This window comes from Talpa europaea, assembly GCF_964194135.1.
Source record: "Talpa europaea genome assembly, chromosome: 7".
NCBI lineage: Eukaryota > Metazoa > Chordata > Mammalia > Eulipotyphla > Talpidae > Talpa > Talpa europaea.
The window spans coordinates 132745927-132768862 of NC_140074.1; the positions used below are offsets into that span (position 1 = coordinate 132745927).

At 53.0% G+C, this 22936-nt stretch overlaps 1 protein-coding gene across 1 annotated transcript in view; it reads left to right on the forward strand.

Moving 5' to 3' along the window:
- RAB37 (RAB37, member RAS oncogene family) overlaps positions 1–22936 on the forward strand; it is a gene marked incomplete at both ends in the record, with an annotated part of 52040 nt that overhangs the window by 24883 nt on the left and 4221 nt on the right. The window contains one exon of the mRNA XM_084238068.1: positions 16112–16222. Coding sequence (XP_084094194.1) covers positions 16112–16222 — 111 coding nt within the window. The remainder of the gene's footprint in view (positions 1–16111; positions 16223–22936) is intronic.

Here is a 22936-nt window from a genome sequence, read left to right on the forward strand (position 1 = left end):
CCCCTTCCGGCCAGTAGTCTGAGCCCACAGGGGGAGCGAGCACCCACAGCCAGGGCAGACCAGGCGCGCAGAAGAGTGTGCCTGAGACCGGACACGCAGGGAGTGTGTCCCACATCACCATTTTAGAACAGGGACATTTCTTCAGTAAAGACGACCTGCAGAAGGCTTCCTCAGGAGCCAGAGGTGAGCGGGGGAAGTTCGCCCGCGCCAGACCCCCTCTGGCCTGCAGTCCAAGCCCAGAGGGGAGCAGGAACCCACCGCCGGGGCAGACCAGGCGCACAGGGGAGTGTGTCCCCACATCGGCATTTTAGAACAGGGACCTTTCTCCAGTAAAGACTGCTTGAAACTGACAGATGACTCCTGGAGGAACCAGAGGGGAACAGAGAAGCCCACCCAAGATGCCGGCCAGTCCCAACAACACAGTGTCCCAACGCATACGGCAAATTAGAAAACAGACAGTAGGGAGGAGAAGAACCACACGCAACCTAGCAACTCCCCAGGGAAAAAGCACACCACAAAAAGAAAACCAGCCCCCAGATTGCAACGACAGTAACTTGGAAGAACTTCTGAGCCTTCCAGAAAGAGAATTTAAAATTGCCGTGATTAAAAAACTGACAGAAGTCATAAAGGAAAACAATGATAAGGGAAAAATAATCAATGATCAGAAGAATGAAATTGAGCCCCTAAAGAGGGAAAACAATGGTCAGAAGAATGAAATTGAGTCCCTAAAGAGGGAATTAAAAGAAATGCAGGAGATCAAAGAATTAATGGGAAGACTAAAGAATTCTGGGAAAAGCAATGAAAGCAGAATAGATGAAATGGAAGAACGAATAAGTACTCTTGAAGACACAGAAATAAAAAGAACCAAAACAGAAAAGGAAAGAGAAGTACTAAGGAAAAAGAACAAAGAAAGACTTCGGGAACTATCTGACTCCATGAGGAAAGGAAATATAAGAGTTATAGGAATACCAGAAGGAGAGGAGAGAGATGTAGGAACAGAGAAAATATTCAAAGAGATAATTGAAGAGAACTTCCCAAATGTGAAGAAGGAGCTGAAAATTGATATACAAGAAGCAAGAAGAACACCAAACTTCCACGACGAAAGGAAAAATACAGCAAGACACATAATAGTAAAGCTCCCAAGAATCCAGGACAAGGAAAAAATAATGAAGCTGGCAAGAGGGAAGAAACAGATAACATTCAAAGGAAAGCCAATCAGGCTGACATCAGACTTCTCCGAAAAACACTACGGGCAAGGAGAGAGTGGAGGGACATAGTCAACAGACTCCAAGAAAACAGATGCCAACCAAGAATACTCTATCCCGCAAAGCTCTCCTTCCTCTTTGAAGAAAGAATATGGACCTTCCCAAACAAACAGAAACTCCAGAATTTCATTACAACTAAACCCCCACTCAAAAAAATACTACAAGGAGTCCTAAAGCCAGAACCTCAGAGGGACGAATAACAATGAAAGAAGGCCAAAAAAAAAAAGTTATTAAAAGAATAAATAAATAAAATCAAAGGAAAGACAAACACAATGGCAAATACAGATGCTAACATATCAATATTAACTCTAAATGTAAATGGACTAAACTCTTCAATAAAAAGACACAGAGTTGCAGCCTGGATTAAGAAACAAAACCCAACCTTTTGCTGTCTCCAGGAAACACATTTAGCTACAAAAGATAAAAATAGGCTCAAAGTTAAAGGATGGAAAACAATCCTACAAGCAAATGGACCAAAAAAGAAAGCAGGAACAGCTATACTTATATCAGATAAAACAGATTTCAAACTCAAAAAGATAAAAAGAGACCCCAATGGTCACTACATTATGATCAAGGGGACAATACTTCAAGAAGAAATAACACTCATTAACATATACTCACCAAACGAAGGAGCACCAAAATATATCAGACAACTGTTGTCCTCTCTGAAAACAGACATCAGAGAAAACACATACGTAGTGGGAGACTTCAACACACCACTATCAACAATGGATAGATCAACAAGACAAAAAATAAGTAAAGAAACCAAAGCTCTAAATAAGGACCTAGAGCAATTGGGCTTAACAGACATCTATAGAACACTAAACCCCAAAAAAACGGAGTACACATTTTTCTCAAGCGCACACGGATCATTCTCCAGGATCGATCACATACTGGGGCACAAGACAAACATCAACAGATACACCAAGATTGAAATCATATCAACCATCTTTTCTGACCATGAAGGCATCAAACTAGAAATAAACCATAAAAAGAAGGCAAGGAACTTTCCTACCTCATGGAGATTAAAAACCACACTACTGGAAGACCACTGGACTAATGAGGAGATCAAAGAAGAAATTAAAAAATTCTTTGAATTGAACGACAAGGAGGACACCAATATCCTAAATGTATGGGATGCAGCAAAAGCAGTAATAAGAGGAAAATATAGAGCAATAGAAGCTCACATCAAGAAACAAGAAAGAACTCAAAGAAACAACCTAATCTCGAAGCTCAAAGATCTAGAAAAAGAACAACAAAAAAACCCCAAAACCAGTAGAAGAAAAGAAATAATAAAAACCAAAGCAGAAAAAAATGAAATTGAAACTAAAAAAACAATCCAAAAGATCAATGAAACCAAGAGCTGGTTCTTTGAAAAAATTAATAAAATAGAAAAACCCCTAGCCAGGCTCCCAAAGGTAAAAAGGGAGAAAGCACAAATAAACAGGATCATCAATGAAAGAGGAGAAATCACAACGGACACAGCAGAAATCAAAAGAATAATCAGTAACTACTATGAACAGTTATATGGAAACAAGTTTAACAATCTAGAGGAGATGGACAAATTCCTACAACTCTACAATCACCCAAAGCTAGATAAAGAAGAAATAGAACACCTAAACAGACCAATTACAAGCAGCGAAATTGAAATGGTAATCAAAAACCTCCCCAAAAACAAAAGCCCAGGACCTGATGGATTTACAAATGAATTCTACCAAACATTCAGAGATGAATTAGTGCCTATCCTTCATAAACTCTTCCAAAAAAATTGAGAAGGAAGGGACAATACCAAACACGTTCTATGAAGCCAACATTACACTAATACCAAAACCGAACAAGGACAATACAAAAAAGGAAAACTACAGGCCAATCTCCCTAATGAACACTGATGCAAAAATCCTCAATAAAATTTTAGCTATCAGAATCCAACAATGTATCCATAAGATAATTCACCACGACCAAGTAGGATTCATTCCAGGGACACAAGGATGGTTTAACATCCGAAAATCAATCAACGTTATCCAACACATCAACAAAAAGAAATATAAAAACCATATGATAATATCAATAGATGCTGAGAAAGCTTTCGACAAAGTGCAACACCCATTCATGATAAAAGCCCTTGAAATTCTTGGGATACAAGGAACATACCTCAACATCATAAAGGCCATCTATGACAAGCCAACAGCCAGTATCATTCTCAATGGTGAAAAGCTGAAAGCAATTCCATTAAGATCTGGAACAAGACAAGGATGTCCACTCTCACCACTGCTTTTCAATATAATACTGGAAGTCCTAGCCAGGGCAATAAGACAAGAGAAAGACATCCAAGGAATCCAAATAGGAAAAGAAGAAGTCAAACTATCACTATTTGCAGATGATATGATAATATACATAGAGAACCCCAAAAACTCCACAGAAAAGCTAATTCAACTCATCAATCAGTTCAGTAAAGTGGCAGGATACAAAATCAACACGCAAAAGTCAGTAGCCTTCCTATACACAAACAATAAATCTGAAGAAGAAGAAATCAAAAAAACCATCCCTTTTATTATTGAAACAAAAAAATCAAATATTTGGAAATAAATCTAACAAAAGAGGTAAAGGACCTATACAAAGAAAACTATAAAACACTGTTAAAAGAAATAGAAGAAGACACAAAGAAATGGAAAGACATCCCCTGCTCATGGATTGGAAGAATAAACATTATTAAAATGACCATCCTTCCAAAAGCAATATACAGATTCAATGCTATTCCAATCAAAATTTCAATGTCATTCTTCAAAGAAATAGAACAATTATTGATGAAATTCATATGGAATCACAAAAAACCCCGAATAGCCAAAGCTCTCCTGAAAAAAAAAGAAGGGAATGGAGGCATCACACTCCCAGACTTCAAACTATACTACAAAGCCATAATCATCAAAACTGCATGGTATTGGAACAAGAACAGACATACAGACCAATGGAATCGAATAGAAAATCCAGAAATAAACCCACAGATTTATGGTCAACTAATCTTTGACAAAGGAGCAAAGAATATGCATTGGAGCAAAGAAAGTTTGTTCAATAAATGGTGCTGGGAAAACTGGGTCGCTACATGCAAAAGAATGAAGCTTGACCACTACCTCACACCATACACAAAAATCAACTCAAAATGGATTAAAGAACTCGACATAAGACCTGAAACCATAAAATACATAGAAGGAAATATAGGCGAAACACTACATGATTTGCACATCAAAGACATCTTTACAGACACATCACCCAAAGCAGTGATAGTGAAGGCAAAGATAAACAGCTGGGACTACATCAAATTGAAGAGCTTCTGCACAGCAAAAGAGACAATAACAAAAACAAAGAGAAACCCCACCAACTGGGAGAACATTTTTGCACCCAACACTAATGATAAAGGACTGATCACAAAAATCTGCAAAGAGCTGATGAGACTCAACAACAACAAAGAAAATAATCCAGTCAAAAAATGGGCAGAAGAGCTAAAAAGAAGCTTCTCTGAAGAGGAAATGCAAATGGCCAACAGGCATATGAAAAAATGTTCAACATCACTTGTCATCAGGAAAATGCAAATCAAAACTACCATGAGATACCATCTTACACCAGTGAGAATGGCACATATTAAAAAAACGAGCAACAACAAATGTCAGCGAGGTTGTGGAGAAAAAGGAACTCTCCTGCACTGTTGGTGGGAGTGCAAACTGGTCCAACCACTATGGAGAGCTGTGTGGAGATTTCTGGACCTACTAAACATAGAGCTTCCATATGATCCAGCAATTCCACTCCTAGGTATTTACCCAAAGGACACAGAAACATCAATTCCAAAGAGCACCTGCACCCCTATGTTTATAGCAGCACTGTTTACAATAGCTAAGCTTTGGAAACAACCCAAATGCCCGAAAATAGATGACTGGATCAAGAAGATGTGGTACATATATACCATGGAATATTACTCAGCATTCAAAAAAGATAAACACATGCAATTTGCAGCAACATGGATGGCGCTGGAAGGGATCATGCTCAGCGAAATAAGCCAAAAAGAAAAAGAAAAATACCGGATGGTCTCACTCATAGCAGGAATCTAGAAAACTTAAATACGGGACCAGGAAAATGAATAACTATAAGAAAGTGAAAATCAAAATCAACAAAAAACTATGAACCAGAGACACTTTTAGGGGGGCGGGGGCGGGATGGGAGGGATTGGGGTCAGAATGGGGGGGCTGCAATTGTATGGGGAATATAAAAATAAAATTTATTATTTAAAAAAAAAAAACCATGCAAACATCACTACTAGCTAATTCCAGAACATTTTCATAACCCTGAAAAGAAACCCCACACCCATCACCATCACTCTTCTCCCTGGCCCTTGCAAACACCAACCTATTTTCTATTTCTATGGACTCACATCTCCTGAACCGTACAACCCATGACCTTTTGTGTCTGGATTCTCTCCCTTTGCACAGTGTCCTCAAGGTTCATCCCATTTTATGGCTGGGTAATATTCCATGGCATGGATATGCCACATTCGATTTCTCCATATTTAGGGTGTCTCTACTTTTTAGCTATAGTAAATAACGTGGGCTGAGAAAATCATGACCATTGCAAACATCAAAGGGGAACATTTCAGTACAAGGTCTTACATGAACTTACAGTTTTCCTTGGGCACATGCCTGGGAGTGGAACTGCTGGGCCGGTAGTGACCACGCTGATTGTGTTGAAGAGCGTCTGTTGCCCAAAGTACCGGCGCCAGTGTATGCCCTCTCCAGTGTCTGCTAAGTCTCGATTGTCCAGTTCTATGAAAGTAGACAGTGTGGGGCTCTCCCAGAGAGTGGGTTAGAGAATCACCTTGTCCCCTCTCTGTTGGATACAGCCACTCATTTAGCTAATACTGTCTCATCTGGATCTGGGTGTGTTGGCAGTTGCAAAAGTCCCTTCTCTGCAGAAGCTGACATTCTGTCAAAGCGGGGAAAGGAAGGAGACGGACAATAGAGAAAAATAACGCATGGGAATTGCTGTTCTAATCAGGGTCACCAATGAAAGGCCTCAGTGATATGCAAAAACACCAAGGAGGGACTGGAGCCTGTGGCTGTCTGGGAAAGAGCATTCAGGGCAGAGAGAGCAGCAAGTACAAAGGCCTTGAGGCAGGTGTATGTTTCCAGGATATTTAAGGGGCCAGTGCAGCTGGAGTGGTTTGAGTTAAGGGGGGCAGAGATCTGGGGTGGTGGGAGGTCCAGAAGGTGAACACCTGGTAACCTTGACTTTGGATTTCTACTCTGAGTAGGATGAGAGGTCGCTGGAGGTTTCTGATGAGTGGAGAGATGGGATCTGCCTTTTATTTTCAGAGGATCATGAGGGGGTATGAGAGAAGAGATGGCTGCCCCTAGGTTTTGCCTGAGCACAGAAAAAAATGAGGAAAAAAATTTGGAGGGGAAAGAGGTGATCTGGTTCCATTGCAAATGTCAATCTGGGGCCTCACTGGTGGCGTAGGCAGTTGAGCGCTGCACTGTGAAGCTGTCCGCAGCCTCTGAGGCGCAGGTCCATCCCAGCCAGCCAGTGAGAATCCCACATGGCACAGCAGACCTCTCCTGTCTCGCCCACTGCTCCTCTCAGCAGTGTATTTCGTCAGTCTGCCTGTTCTGCTGTCCACTCTGTCTCTGGTGAATCCTCACACTCTCCCACGCATCTGGCCTGTACCCCAGTTCTTGCATAAAAGTAAATAAAATCTTTTTTAAAAAAAAAAAGTCAATCTGGGGCTTCCCTGGTGGCATAAGGGGTTATGCACAGCACTATGTAGCTATCCACAGCCACTACAGCACAAGTTCGATCCCCAGCCAGAGAGGTTACCCACATGGCGCAGCAGACCTCTCTTGTCTCTCTGCTGCTCCCCTCAGCAGTGTGTTTCAGTACATCTGCCTGTTCTGCTCCCCACTCTGTCTCTGGTGAATCCTCTCACCCCCACACCTCTGGCCTGTACCCCAGTTCCTGTATGCATAAATAAATATTTTTTTAAAAAAAGAAAAGAAAAGAAAATGTCGATCTGTGTACCCAAGTAGAATGAATCGAAAATTCTGGAGTGCAGGGGAATGTCCAAGCTAGGAAACAAAATTGGGAGTCAGCTGTCTAGAGATGGTTTTTAAAGTCAAGAAAGCAGGTGAGATCAAGGAGGGAGGGACACTAGAGAGAGAAGAAACCCAAACACTGAGCCAAACCCAACTCTCCAATACCCCAAAGTCCAGGAAATCCCCTTATTTTTTAACCAGAATGGTGCCATCAGCTTCAAGGCGACTTCAGCTGTCTCTGCCCATGTCTCCCCGCTCCTGTCCCTGTGTCTGGAGCAAGCTTCCCGCCTTTGATTTTTCCCATCCCTCAGCAACTCCTACTTTCCTTTCCGAAATGCCTTGAATCACCTCTCCCTCTATGTCTGGCAAACTCCCTGCTCCCCTTCCTCCACCCTTTTCCCAAAGTCTCCCCTGTCTTACAACACACACTGAGGACAACGGGACAAGAAGAGGTGGGCCAGCTCTCCTGGGCCTCAGGCCCCCTGCGCCTGCCTGCCTGGAGGCCTGCCTGCCTGGCCAGGGGCCCTGTCTGCCTTCCCTGGGGGCCCTGTCTGCCTCCCCAGGGGCCCTGTCTGCCTGCCCAGGGGCCCTGCCTACCTGCCCAGGGGCCCTGTCTGCCTGCCCAGGAGCCTTGTCTGCCTACCCAGGGGCCCTGTCTGCCTGCCTATTTTGAATTACCAGCCCCTGGGCATTCGGGAGCTGCCCTTGCACTGGGCTCATTATTGCACATGGCTGCCTTGGCCCTGGGGGGCGCCGAAACACAGGTGAGGGGTGGACTGGGTGAAGCTCAGGGGCTCACTCTTTGGAGGACCCTCTTAGAAATGGGGTCGGCTTCTCAGCAGGACACCTGGTTGGGTCCCTCCCTTTCCACCTCCTCTTGCCCAACAAGTTTTTTCCCTCCAATTCAGACCCAGGCCCCTGCTCACCTGAGATCCCAAAAAGGAGGGGGAAGAGCCACAGCAGGTGCATCTTCTGCCCACCGGTGCCCCTGGGTCAGCCTGTCATCAAGAGCAAACTACAGAGCAGGCAACCTCATGCCCCAGCCCTCTGCTCTTGCTCGCTCACTATCACTCTCGCACTTCCTCCTTCGGCCACTTCCCATCGTGAATAAGACTAAAAGAGGAAGGAGGTGGAATGGGCAAAATTTCAAAACAGCCCGAGATGCCCAGACTGGCAGCGAGACTTGATGAGCTTCTGCGAAACAGCTGCCAGTCTGGAGCCTCTCCGAGTTTCAGAAAAGAGAACTCTATGCTTCCTTTGTGGAAATTTGCAAACACAATTCCCTGGGCCTGGCCAACTCTATTCAGTCTCTCTCCCCTGGTGGGGAGACTGTCGAGAGGCTTTGGAGAGGGCCCTACACCTGGACGTTGAGGTGCAGCCAGATTCTTGAGCATCTGGGTCAGGAGGTCAACTCTAACGAGGGTGGCTGGGGGCCAAAGTCAAATAGCTGAGGGGAAGATTCTACCCGACACTGAAATGAAGAGGCTGAGAGGATCTCCAAACCCAGGCCACTAAGAAAGAGGTTCAAAGTTGTGGCGATGCCAGCCGGGACACCTGGCTCCGTGAGCAAGAGACACCTGTCCCGAGAACATGCTGGAAACTCTTATTGGCCTGTCCCAGCTCACTAGAGAGAGGCCGAGGCCATAGCCACCAGCCAGAATCCTCCGGAAACATCGATTCCATCAGGGGCTTCTTCCTGAAGAAACCATGGCTCCTCACTTCCCACCTCATAATAACTGTTCAAATAAAGATGAGAGGAGACACCAGCAAGAGGAGACACCAGCACACCGGCTTAGCTGTGGCCACTCCCCTCTAGCCTAGCCTTGGGCCCTTCTCCAGTGTCCCCCCGCCACCGCCAAGGTCCCAGCAAGCCCCTGGGTAGAACAGAGGGGTCAAAAACTGGGTCTCTTATTTTTCTCCTAAGCCACTTTCACTGTGCCATACGTACCAGGTAAGGTCCTGAGCAGGGAGCCCAGGAGAGACAGTCCTGAGGAGGGAGCCCGGGAGAGACAGCCCCCCACTCCCGCAGCGGGAAGGAACAGTGGGCAGGAGGTCGTTGGCCTGGAAAAGCCCAGCTCCGCCAGCCTGGGATTTTCCATGATGTGGCCAGCGAGGGCCCTTCCTTTACATAGCTCCAGCCCTAGTCAAATCAAGTGTCTAGGGTGAGAACCTGGTCAGCTCTGCAGCTCCCGCTGCCCCACAAGGCCTCGGGCCTCAGCAAACAGGGCCAGGAATACCACGGCTTCTGGGGAAAGTGACCAAGGAAATTAAGCAGGATCCAGCAGCCCTGAAAAACGAGGGGACAGCTATTTTGTGGGTTGTGGGGATTAAGTGGCCCTGAGCTGCTCACATTTCTGCCTGTGGCCTGACTCTCGGGGTGGGGGGGGTCTCCTGGACACCCCTTTGAATCAAGAACAGAGAATTAACCAAGTGGCCGTGTGTGGTGGCCAGACGGCTCCTCTAAGCAAGGGCCTGGGGGTGGGGAGTGCAGGAGAGCCAGGCTCTTGGGGGACCTGGGTTTCCACAGACCTACTGGACTCTCAACCCAGTTTGGCCACTGACTTCTGCATGGGGCTGCCAGGTCCCGCTCTGTGACGGAAGGGAGAGGAGGCGCCCCGCGAGGGCCCTGCACACAGGGGTGTGTGCTGCACGAGTGTGAGCACGTGTGTGGTGTGTTCCTGTGAGCGTGTGGACACATGTGGGCACATGTGTGCACTGCACATGGATTGCAGTGTGTGTGCTGGTGCCGTGTACACGCCTGTGCACATTGCGAGTTTCGCTACGTCCCTCAGTTCCCGTGGTTATGAGGAACAGAGATTTGCTGGAGCCACTTCTCTTGGCCACTTGAAACTGGAAAACCACAATTTTTCAGAAGCTGGTGGGTTCATGGGCAGAAATTCGCCTGCCTCGGAGGCGCTGGTTTTGATGGTCTCTCCTGCTCAGGAGGCGCCGGTCCCTGCGACCTTTGCCCTGAGGCACTGAAATTACAGACTGGGGTGCAAACCAGGTGGAGTTGAAGAGAATGAGGCACTAAGTCTCTCAGGAAGGAAGCAACAGGAACTGCTTCTGGCCAGACTTGATCTGCACCAGAGCAGACCATTACCCAGACCCGGGCCCCTCCCGGCCGGGCTACCCTTCTCAGGCCCGCTCAGGGGGGCTTCTTAAAGTCCCTCTTCTTGGTGAAAGTGAGGAAGAGGAGGGGCTTTAGTGCTAGCTCCCCAGAGAGCCCCTTATCAGATATTGTGTTTATAAGTTTGGGGTCCTTTTTCTTGAAAGGGGTTCCCAATGCTGCCAAGCACCAGCCCTGTGGGGGATGGTCCCACCTGGAGACCAACTTTGGACTCAAGGGGTGAACGCAAGTTGCTCTCAGTCAAGGAGTAGAGTGTGTCCCCGCCCGCTCCCCAGACTTCCCTACCCCCTCACGTCTCCCCCGCAGTCTGGAGCAGATGTCTGACCTGCGTTGCCCAAGACAGTGCACGGAAGTGACGGTGGGCCAGCCCCTAGCCCCAGGCTACACCGGCTTCTGCTTCCCTTGCACGCTGGCACCTATGCTGCTGCCTGAGAACAGGGGGGCACGCCCGTGCATTGACAGACACGTGGAGCACAGCCTGCCCCACCAACGGCTAGCTGGCCCCCGACACGCAAGGGCACCCTCCTGAGACCCCAGGCCCCGCGGGATTCGACATTTAGACTTGGGAGCCACGGAGCCGGGACAGCTCGCCCACAAAGCCTAGAGAGAAGCTGCCTCACTCTGCAGCGTCAGCCCCATGGCTCTGCTCACTCGGATCCCCCCAGTGACTTCCCCTCCTGGCCCACCTGCCACCACATCCACTCCCCCAACCCCCACCCCCCTCAATCCATGTTGTTCAGATCAAAACAGACCCAGGACCAGTAGAGCCATCTGCGGCTGTGACTGTGAACTATGAGTCGGTGTAAACGACAAAAGCCATACATGTTCCTTCTAGGAGAACAAAGTGTGAAATACAGATGAAGCAAACAACTGAAAGTTCTCTAATCTCACCACGCTGAGACAATCACTTTTAACACCAAGGTGCTTCGCCCTGAAGAAAGGCCATTCCAGAAATAAGCCAGTCACCCCGTGCTGCGTGAGCACATGTTGCTCTCGCTCAACTGACTTTCATGGCAAACAACACTGTCCACTTGGGAGAAGATGACCTGGAAGCCCAGTATCCTCAAGGAGGATGGTGTCAGGCTTCGGAGAGCCAGCTCACAATTTATTGGTGGAAATGCCTCCAGGGACGTTGGACTCACAAGCTGTATACAGTCTTTCCAGAACCCTACTTGTGGCTGGATGGAGGCATGCCCTCTGGATGGAGGCAGATTCCCTCTTTCTTTTTTTAGGATTTATGTATTTATGCATACAAGAACTGGGGTGTAGGCCAGAGGTACGGGGGGGGTGAGAGGATTTACCAGAGACAGAGTGGGGAGCAGAACAGGCAGATGTACTGAAATACGCTGCTGAGGGGAGCAGCGGGTGAGCCAGGAGAGGTCTGCCACGCCATGTGGGTAGCTCCCTGGTGGAGGGGGATCCAACTTGTGCTGCAGTGGCTGGTGATAGCTTGATAGTGCTGTCTTTAACCCCTGCGCCACCAGGGAGGCAAAGGGCGGGTTTCTTCCGGGTTAGAAGGTTCTTGAAGGCTTCATCCCCAGTGGCTAAAACTTCACATGGCACATAGTAGATGCTCCATAAATAATTGATGGAAAAAGGGGCCTCCCTGGTGGCGCAAGGGGTTAAGCACAGCACTGAAGCTATCTGCAGCCACTGCATAAGTTCCATCTCTGGCCGGTCAGGAAGCTACCCACAGGGAGCAGTAGACCTCTCCTGTCTCACCCACTGCTCCCCTCAGCAGCGTATTTCAGTCAGTCTGCCTGTTCTGTTCCCCACTCTGTCTCTGGTCTCCTCTCACCTCCCGCACCTCTGGCCTGTACCCCAGCTCTTGTATGCATAAATAAATAAATCTTAAACATAACATAAATAAATCTTAAAACATAATTGATGGAAAAGGAAAAAACAAATGAACTAGGGCCTCCCCGGTGGCGCAGAGGTTGAGCGCTGGGTTGCGAAGTGGCCCGCAGCCTCTGCCACGCCAGTTCAATCCCTGGCTGCTCCCCGGCCACCGGAGGAGGGTCCCGCATGGCGCGCAGACCTCTCCTGCCGCCCGCTGCTCCCCTCAGCAGTGTACTTCGGTCCTTCTGCCTGCTCTGCTCCCCGCTCTGGCTCTGGTGAATTCTCTCACCCTCCCGCGCTTCTGACTGTACCCAGTGCTTGTATAAATAAATAAATAAATCTTAAAAAAAAAAAAAGAACTATGTTTACCACACTGTCAGTCTCCCCCAGCCCCATAAGCTCTACAAAGAGAGTCTTCTTCTCAGCCCAAAAACCAATCATAAATCACAAGTGTCCCTAAGCCCTTTCAATTCCCCTTCGACCCGTGTGTCGTCCCTTCTACCCACAGCGTGCTGTGCTTCGTGGTTTATACAATCACCGTGTTGAACGCTCACTACCCATCTAGTGGGAAAGCCATGTTATCCCCATCCTTTGGATAAAGAAATCAAGGTCCAGAGAACTGGTGACTCGTCCCAGGAGACACAGCTGGTAGGTGGCTCGAGGAGCTTCCCATTGTGCCTCCTGCCGGCAAGGCCAGGAGAGAAGATGTTGCCCCCTGATCCTGCTCATCTGACATGAAAAAGCTAATAGGGGGCCTCCCCGGTGGCGCAGCAGGTTGAGCAAACTCTGTGAAGCTGTCCGCAGCCTCTACAGCTCGGGTTTGATTCCCACTGGCCAGGGAGATTCCCACACGGCGTGGCAGACCTCTCCTGTCGCACCCGCTGCTCCCCTCAGCAGTGTCTTCGGTCCGTCTGCCTGTTCTGTTCCCCACTCTATGTCTGGTGAATCCTCTCACCCTCCCATGCCTCTGGCCTGTACCCCAGTTCTTGTATAAATAAAAATAAACCTTTAAGAAAAAAAAAAAGCCAATAGGCAGAGGGTCCTTCAGCAGTTTGTAAAGAAGCCCCCGCCCCCCATGCCAACCCTCCCTCAGTCACCACCTTGCAGTCCCATGAAAGAGTGCAGGATCCTGAGCTGGAAACTGAGTTAACGAAGCAAGAAACTGCTGCCTCCCCGCCCCTCCCCATGGTCCAGACCCAAGGCCCCTGCCTGCAGTTTCACAGGATGGAGGCGGGACTAGACGACAAATAGTCCCCTTGTCTAAACCCCTTTGGTGGCGAGCAAGAATGTTCCCAAACTCTCCTAATGACCTAAATCAGGCTAGAAATGACCCAACCAAACGCTTCTGATTCTGCTATCCTGACAAGCAGCTTCTTACCACCCGGAAGCCCAGTTTGCACCCGGGGTTCTCAGAAGTTCCAAACCAAAATGTGGCAACCCAGGGACAGCCACCCTGACCTGGGCCCCCAACCACAGCTGCTTCCCTATTTTCCCTCCTGCAAGCTCCACACCCTGCTGAGTTCCACTGGCCTGGGCCTCCTGCTGAGGCCACCCAGCCTTCACTTCCCAGCTCCGCCCACACCCTACTAGCCACAGCCCCTGGCTGTGCCCCCAGACAGGGCCACGGCTCGGTGGGGAGCCTGGGGAGAACACAGCCCACAGAGACTCATGGGCATTTGGCCCTGGGCCCCCCATTTCAGGGAGGAATACAGATAGAGTTGGGTCAGGTCTAAGAAAAGTTCCAGATTTAGGGGGAAATTCAGTAGCGTTTGTGAACTGGTCGCAAACGGATCTGAGGTCTGGTCAGGCCAGGAAAGCGTGTGGACTCAGCACTCACTGCCCTAAGGCTAGTATGAGGGCATGGCTCCGCCCCCGCCCAGAGGCCGGAGGGACCTGGACCCGAAAAGCTGAGTCCTGTCACTCCAGACCCAGTCCCCATGTAACAGGGTGGTCCCCAGGAAAGGGGGAGGTTCCCTGCCCCACCCAAGGGAGGGTGGAGCTGAGCAGGAAGAAGAGAAGCTGAAGAAGAGACTGAGGAAGGAAGGAAGCAGGATGGAGCCAGAAGGAGACCTGGAGGAGGCGCATGGAGCCTAGAGACACGTGAAGAAACTGCGCTTGTCTTTTGGTCGTGGACTGGGTGACACAGATGTGGGTGAGACCCGTGGGGAGGTGACCATGGCAGCTTTTATCTTGATGTTGATTTTGCTCTTTTCCTTCCGGGCTTGTCCAGTTGTTTGTGACCCTTTTCTGTGGGTCCCCACTGGAAGATGCTTTAGACTTGTAGCAGGCTTTGGGGCCTTGCTCTGGGCCGATCCCATATGGATGGAGTTTTACCCACAAGGGGACGGGTAACTTTGGGTGCTTCATTTAGAAACTAGACTCTTTGCCTTACCTGTATTGTTTCCTAGTTTTATTAAAGTTCCTTCCCATTAAAGTCCCATGTGTTTTGTGTTGATGCGGCGGATGGCAGAACCCATTTAGAATAGGCAGGTTTGCGGGGTTTGGGCTGCCCCTCTCCCTGTCCTATAACACCCACAGCACCAGAAAATGTCCCAAGATGGAAAAGTTTTCGTAGGAAGAGAGAAGAGATGGGAACACCTAGGAAGGAAAAGGATAAAAGAAGAAGGAATTAGAATCTGTTTGACCCTCTAAAATGAATGAGGTGGACATGAATGGCGGGACCCCTCACCTTCTGGAATATTCTCTCTTGAGAAAGCACTTGTTCATGCCTGAAGAAGTTGAAGTAGCTTTTGAGATGTAAATCATCAAAGCTACTGCATACAGCAGATAAATGGAACCACTGAACACAGGAGGAAATGAAAACAATGGAGTAGAATTTGGTTCAAGAAGAGGCATAGGGGGCGTGGACAACCTCACCCCCCACCTAAAGCCAGTGCTGTGGTCACAGACAAATGTGCAGGGTGGGGGAGGAGAGAGGGGTGTCATGGGCCTGATCCAAGGAGGTCCTGTCAGTGTTCGTGCTTTTACATTTTCATGTCTGCACGTTTTGTTAAATCCAGCTAAAGTCAGCGCCTCCTAAGCCTTCCGGGAGACCTCAGACACCTGCCTTTGGAAAGTGGCTACTGTCCACCTTGAAACAAGGCCTGTACCCGCTCATTCATTCATTCACTCTTTCATCGAGGGCCTGCGGGGTGCCAACCTTTGGCACCTGTGTGTTTCTTCCCTGTTGCTTCTAATTCTCTTTCAAATAAGCACCTGAACTTCCAGCTAATTCTCGCTCTTCATCCCCCCAGCACGGAGGTGACCTCTTCCAAGCCTGCTTCTCTTGGAATTCTGGGCTCGAGTGCAACTCTTCCCAAGGCTGACATGCAGACACCTGTGCTTTGGAGGGGGTTGCTGTGGTTACTGTTATTATTGTTATTATCACCATTCAGACTGTTTTCAGACTCACGGTGCTCGGCGAGTCTTCCCAGAAGCAGACGCCGAAAGGAAATGGATGTTCAGGGATTTGATTCAACGCCAGTGAGAGGAAGGGCGTGGGAGAGGTGGGAGACCTGGCAGGCCAGGATGCAGGCGGGACCCCAACTGAAGGAGACGAGCAGGAAGATCGTGTGGGGGGACCCCAGACTGCTGGGTCACAGGCGGGCTCCACATTTCATTTTTTAAGCTGGGTCCGGACGCTTTCCGGGATGGCCCCACCGTGCTACCCCCGCCAGCAGCGCCTCCGCCCCATCACCCCGCGTCCTCAGGCGTGTTTAGAAGGACCCGCTCCTGCGGCCCCGGGACTCCCGGAAGCAGGAGCCACACCACAGCCCTCACCTGTCTCTGTCGCTCCCTTTCAGACCATCCTGGTGGGCGACAGCGGCGTGGGGAAGACGTCTCTGCTGGTGCAGTTCGACCAGGGCAAGTTCATCCCGGGCTCCTTCTCGGCCACCGTGGGCATCGGCTTCACAGTAAGCACCGGCCGGCACCGCGGCCCTGGGCTGGGCTCGGGACCCTGGTGCGGCTCTGCCGGGGCCCCAGCAGGAACAGGTGGACAGTCCTGTGGGGTCATTCGGGGAGACCTCTCAGGAGTGGGCGGGGGGTTAGGATAGTGGGAGGGATGGAGCAGGTCCCTGGGTAGTTCCGGGGCCTCCATCCCACCCCAGGCTGAAAAGGTGAGAGGAGGAACAAGCCCCAGAGCCAGGGGCAAAGCAGGCTGTGTAGAGGGGGCTGCTGCCAGGGGCTGGACCTCGGGTGGAGGAAGGAGCCACCTAGGCTGGCCCTCCTGGGAGGAGCCAAGGCAGTTAGCTGGACCCCTCTCAAGTGCTCTCCTCCTGCTCCCCCATCTCCTTCTGGGGCGCCCACTGGCTTAATAAACTAGAAGCTAGAGAGCAAGGAAATATCTTGACTCAGAAGTCTTACCCCCACCTCCCAGGGCGAGAAGAATCCAGAGAGGCAAAGGGACCGCTGCAAAGTCTATGCACAGTCCCAACTCAGTGTGTCACCTGGACTTTGGGCGCTGGTAGGGCAAGAGTTCAGGTTCAGTTTCTAGCCCCCCGGCTGCCCCTGGACCCAGCCCAGAGGGGCTACGCAGATTAAGGAGAGGTTCTCAGGCTTTCTCTACTCAATGGCCCTCGACTCACCTGGCAGAAAAGTCCTCCCTCCTCCCCAGCTTCATGTAGCAACTTGTTCCTCAGGCCCAAGGGGTGTGCTCTGGGACCCGGGACTCCAGAAGAGCCTTGGAGAGGGGGAGCTTCCCCCCAACTGTGGCAGGCAGGAGGCACTGGGCTCCCTCCAGCCCCACTGCAGCCTCCTAGCATCCAGGACAGGGAAGAGCAGAAGGCGCTCCTTAGGCTGTGGGGGCGTTTCACAGACCAGCTCTGGGATGGAGCAGGACACAGGGCCTGAGAGGCCACGCCCAGGGCTGGACACCATGCCAGGTGGCTGAGAAGAGAGAGGGGAACCCCAGAAACTGGGCTTGCCATGGGGTCACGCTCACAGTGAGGGCGTCAGGGCCCCAGATGGACAGAGCTTCAGAGGAGCAGACGAGCACCTGCGAGGGAACACCCAGACCTGGGGTCCAAGCCGGAGGGCAGCCCCCGGGCTGCCCAGAGCAGGGAGTGGCTGGGCTTGGTGCTGCAGGGCGGGGCTGGGCAGAGGCCTAGTAACCAAGCCCCCATCAAGCCGGCTGCCAAGGCCTGCAGATGGATTTATAGGGGTGCTGACCTCAACGGGGTCACCCAGCCACCCCACTCCTACCCCAGTTCAGCTCTTCCTAGCTACATCTTGCCTCTATGTCCCCTGAATCCTCCAGTCTTGCCTAAATACCTCTGCTAAGTTCACCCTCCAGAAGCCTCGCCCTGTTCATACCTTCAGTGGCTCCTGGTCTCCCCACGTCTAAGCCCCTGGTCGGCAGGCCATCGCAACTGAAACCAGTCAGGGCAAGTGCTCCTTTTGGGCCCATGAAACCTCCTGGGGGAGGTCAGCCCCAAATGCAGATTCTGTGGGACCCGGAATCTACATTGAACAGGCACCCGCAGCTTCTGACGCAGAGAAACCTGAGTTTAGGGCCTCGCCCCTCCAGCCTCCACCCTGGCCACCCCTCCATATCCTGACCCCACACCCCTTGGGATCTGCGCCGTTCCCCTCACTCTGGGGTTTTCTTCCAGCCTCCTGGAAGGCCCCCCTGCTTGCTAGAGGTCAGGCGGCCCCTTCTTGTTCTCTCAACAGCACTAGGAGGGGTGTCGAATGTGGGGGGGGTGACTTGTGGTGCAGGGCAGGGGTGTCCGAGTAGGTGGGCTGTGTGTGCATTCTGGATTTGGGGGTGATGAGAGGTACTAGGGTGTGCTCTGGGACCCGGGACTCCAGAAGAGCCTTGGAGAGGGGGAGCTTCCCCCCAACTGTGGCAGGCAGGAGGCACTGGGCTCCCTCCAGCCCCACTGCAGCCTCCTAGCATCCAGGACAGGGAAGAGCAGAAGGCGCTCCTTAGGCTGTGGGGGCATTTCACAGACCAGCTCTGGGATGGAGCAGGACACAGGGCCTAAGGGGGGGCATGCACATTTGGGGGTTTGGGGAGGTGTGTGTTTGAGATGTGTTCATGTTGATGGGGTGTGAGCTGCGTCTGTAACTGCAATGTGGTCAGAAGGGTCTGGGGTGAAGTGTCCGAAGTGGGTGTGGTCACGGAAGGCACTGTGTCTGTGGTGTGTGTGGTTATGGTGGGCCATAGGGCACATAGGGCACATGGCATAACACAAGGTGTGGTGTGGTGTGAGGACTGTGTGAGGTGTGTGTGGAGTGAGGTATGTGTCTGGTGTGAGATATATGTGATATGAACTGTGTGGATCAAGGTGTGTATGTGATGTAGGGTGTATGTCTGGTGGGGAGAGATGGGGCAGCCGCCGCGTGTGTACCCCAGTGGAGAAGATACCAGGAGGCCTGGACTCCAGGAGGGGGTTCTCCATTGGTTTCACATCTGAGGAGCCCCCTCCGTCAGTAAGTTGTGCTTCCTTCCTCTGGGGACCCTCCTGCACCCCCCAACTCTGAGCTTCCCTGGCCCCGTTCCACGTCTGACTCACGGGAGGCAGCTCATGAGGTTCATTAACCCGTAACAGACCCACAGGGCTGAGGGCCCACACAGAGGAGAGCCAGGCACCGCCCTCTCCCTGGCTCCTGAGCTCCTCCCCTCAGCCGGTCCCAGCAGCGGCACCACAGGCCATGCTTTTATTTCTCTGTGACTTCTGGAATGTTCACACTTTCCAAACCTACCACGAGGCAAACAGGGTCTTGGAGCCAACAGCACAAGCATCAGCCAGAGGTCAGAAGCCCAAACTGCAGGAGCCCAGGGGCCACGCTCCCTCTGGGGAAGGGTCCTTCCTCGTGCTCCAGCCTGTCCTGGCGGGGGCTGCCCGGCTCCCACCTGGCCAGTCTCCCTGGGGCCAGGGCCTCCTGCTTGTCTCTCCCTCTTCTCACAGGGCATGGCATTAATGCCCCCCCACCCCGACTGCACCTTACACCGTCACATCTGCAAGGACCCTCCTTACAAAATGAGGTCCCATTCGGGCTGCCTGTGGACTGCGGGTTACCTGCAGCAAAACCTCTGGCAGCCGAAGAGCAGCAACAAGGCACATCTGCAGGTGCTGTGCCGTCGGGGCTCCCCGTGTGAGTGCCCCGTGGAGAGGTGAGGAGGGCCCGCACCTCCCGGACACAGCTCCAGCGGATGCCAAAACTCACAAGATGGAGGCAGCAGACAGTTCCCGCTAGGCCACGCCTGGCCCTGAACCCCATCCCCTAGGGAAAGAGGTGCAGGAGTCCCTCTCCCAACTTACCCCTCAATAATCCTGTCCTAAGACTCCACCCTGTCCCGGGGGCTCCTGAATGTGCTTGTATAGAATTTGGGGACAGGGTCATTCAAGAGTTGGCCCAGGCAGTGGGGCCCCTGAACTCTGCTGGGTCAACCCAACACTCTCACCTCCCATCACCGGGAGCTCCAGGGTTCCTGGGATGTCCCGGACACGCTGCTCAAAATGACCCCCGGCTTCACGAGTCCATCTGATGCCCAACATTCAAGGCCACCTGGGTGCTAGGGGCGGGGGCCACGCGTGAGTAAGGCCAGCCCTGCTGCCCCAAGCGCCCAGTTTAGATGGTCAGGTCCGGGGGGTGGGGGGACCCCCTGGGCCTGGCGTTGCCTCTCCCTCGGCAGGACATTTGGGGAGCAGCCCAAGAGATCCAAGAGAAAGAGGGGGTCAAAGTCCAAGCCCGCAGAGTCGCCATGCAAATGTGCAGCGAGCTGCGTGGCCGGAGAACAAAATTATGCTCAGATGACTTCGGGGCGGGGTGCATTAGCAAAGGCAATGCCTCCCTGTGCGGTCCTGCTCCCCCAGACCGCGCCCCTGGGGCACCTGTCCTGGCGAGGGCCGGGCTCGGGCGCCCCCTGCTGGCCGCACTGCGCAGCGGCGGGTCGAGCGCGGTCGGCGCATCCCGGCGAGGCCGGAGCCTGCGCGGCGGGCGGGGGCCCCGGGGCGCCCCGGGGGAAGCCAAGCCCCAGGCTGGGTGGGGTACGCGAGGGGTCCCGGCGCTGGATGGGGCCCAGGCTTTCAAGCCCGTGGCCGGCCAGGGTTCCTCAAGGGCCCCAAGGGCCCCTCGGGCGCTGTCCTGGGCCCCGCGCGCCCTGGAGGGACGGCGGCTCCGCTGGGCGCCGTCGGGGCGGCCGGCGGGAGGGAGGGGCCTGTCGGGGCTCGGCCCCCGCGGGGCCGGGAAAGGGGGGGTGGAGCCGGGGGCGGGGCCGTCTCTGCGCGGTACCCCGCTCTCTCGCCGGGGCCCCAGCTCACCTCCAGCCCGGGGACATGACCGGCACGCCCGGCGCCGCGGCCACGCGGGATGGCGAGGCCCCGGAGCGCTCCCCGCCCTGCAGTCCGAGCTACGACCTCACGGGCAAGGTTGGTGGGCGCTGCGCCCTGCGCTGGGGGCTCCCGGGCCGCTCCCAAGGCCACTCCCCCCCCCGCCCCCCACCTTTGGCGGGAGACCCGGGTCAGAGCCCTTTTCTGCCGGCGTCTGCGCTGGGCTCAGCCCTTTCTGGACAGCCCGGACTCCGGAGCAGGGAGGGGGGTCGCGACAGCCCCGGGCCCCCCCACCTTCTAGGGAGGGGGCTGCCTCAGGGGCGGGGGAGGCGAGTGGGACAACAGAGGGGCTCCCCCACCCGGTGTCCCGCGCGCTTGGCGGAGATGAGCCCTCGCGCCCCGGGCTGCTCCGTGGGGAAGCGCCCACCCTCCTGGACGCCCCCTGGCTGCGGGGCAACTTGCCCTTCCGGGACTTGGCATCCAGTTTCTTAGGAAGAAAACTCTCGTTCCTCAGCCGCCCCCCAAGTCCTGCTCCTTCCCGTTCTACCCCCGCAGCCTCTGCCTGGCACCTTCTCCCAGGAAGATGTTCCTAGCCAGATGCAGACCCACCTGGGAATTTTTAGAACCTGAGAAAGATCTCGGGTTCATCACAACCTCCCTGCCCCGCCGCCCCCAGAGCGCAAGTCAGCTCTGGAGCCTAGTCCCGCTGCAGGGTGTCCTGGGGGACGCAGGAGGCGGTGGCAGTGAGCACTGCCCTCCATCCCTGCCCTTGGAGCAGGCAGGTGCCAGGAGTCGGGAGGAAGTGCCCAGGGGCCCTGGAGCTTCCGCTCTTGCTCTGTAGGCTCAGGGGTACATGAGTGAGGGGGTTGTCCTGGCTTAGGCTGCATGACCTTGAGGGAGCCCCGCCTCTTTCTGTTCAGGGGCTCACTCTTGATAGAATTTGGGGCCTCCACCCCCACCCCTTGTTTCAGGGGAAGCCACTTTGCAAGTCACCCCGAGAGAGCCGTTGAGATAGGAGGGCTGTGTGGGCTGGAGACAGGAAATGGGCCCCCTCCTACCCCCACCTTGGGGGTGGGGGAGGAGGGAGGGCTGGAGGCCAGCCCCCAGCTGGTAGAGAGCCTGACCTCCTCGCCTGACAAGCCAGCCGGGTGTTTGTCTAGGAGGCGGTGAGGCTGGGCAGTTGTTTGTGTTTGGTGGGATTGTGTGGCTGGGTGGGTGACTGGCATGGTTTGCTCAAGGCAGCTGTGATCTGTAAAGTACACAGTGCTTACCCTTCCTCTCTCCTGCCCCCTGGGGTGCTGGGCCCCAAGAGCCAGGGAGCGGTGCAGAGACACCCCCAAGCCCTGGTCCTCCATCTGTCCCCTGGACCAGGCAGCATCTGCAGACAGTGGGCTCCTGGCGTCCAGCAGCCTGAGTGCCCCCCACGCCCCTGACCAGGGCAGACTGGGCGGAGCCTGCTGAGAGCTCTTCCTTCGGCTGGAGTAGTGGGAACGGGCCACAGGCAGGCAGTGCACACCCCTGAGTCTTAGGTGGCTCACACAACACTGCTGGTTCCAGTCAGTAACAGACTCCAGAAAGGCCTGCAAGAAATTATTGCTCCCCCCTTCTGGTCACCATGGAAACCAAGCCACTAAAAGCTGTGGGAGTCTCCCCAGGGTCCCCAGTAGGCTGCTCACGAGTCAGGACCCCTACTGCATACACCTTTGCTCAGCGCCCCATCCCCGCACCCCACACCACAGCTGGATTATCAAGGTCAGTGCCTCAAAATTGACTCCAACCCAGTCTCTGCTCAACCCATTAAGTATCTAGCCAGCCGGTGGGGAAGTCCAGCGTTAGGTCTAGACCTCTGTTCTCCAAGATTGAGAAATGACTAGACAGAGTTCCCCCCCACCGCACCCCACAGGTCCCCCAAGAAAGAGGAGCAGAGACTGGCAGACAGTAAGGGGGGGGACCACACCCTCCCCTCCACCCCAGCGCCTGCATTCCTGGCCTGCATTGACCCAAGGATGCAGCCATTTGTCCCACACGGGGGTTTCTGCTGCAAGAACTTCAGACAAAACTGCTCCCCACTCTAGTATCAATTTCAGGCAACCCTCTGGTGAACTTAGAAACTTCCAAATAACTGTTGTGACTTCCCCTCAAAAATGAATAACTAATTTGAGACGATGCCTTGGCAAATGCCCCTCCCCTCCCCCAAATACACGCCCCTCCCCACCTCCTTGCCCCCCACCCCCCCGGCCTGGTTCCTCCAGCTGGGGAGCCCCACTTTATTTCTGTTCCTTTTCTCCCTAATAAACTTTCTTTCTCTAAACAAAAACAAAACAACAAACAAGTCCACGCCCCGGCGGA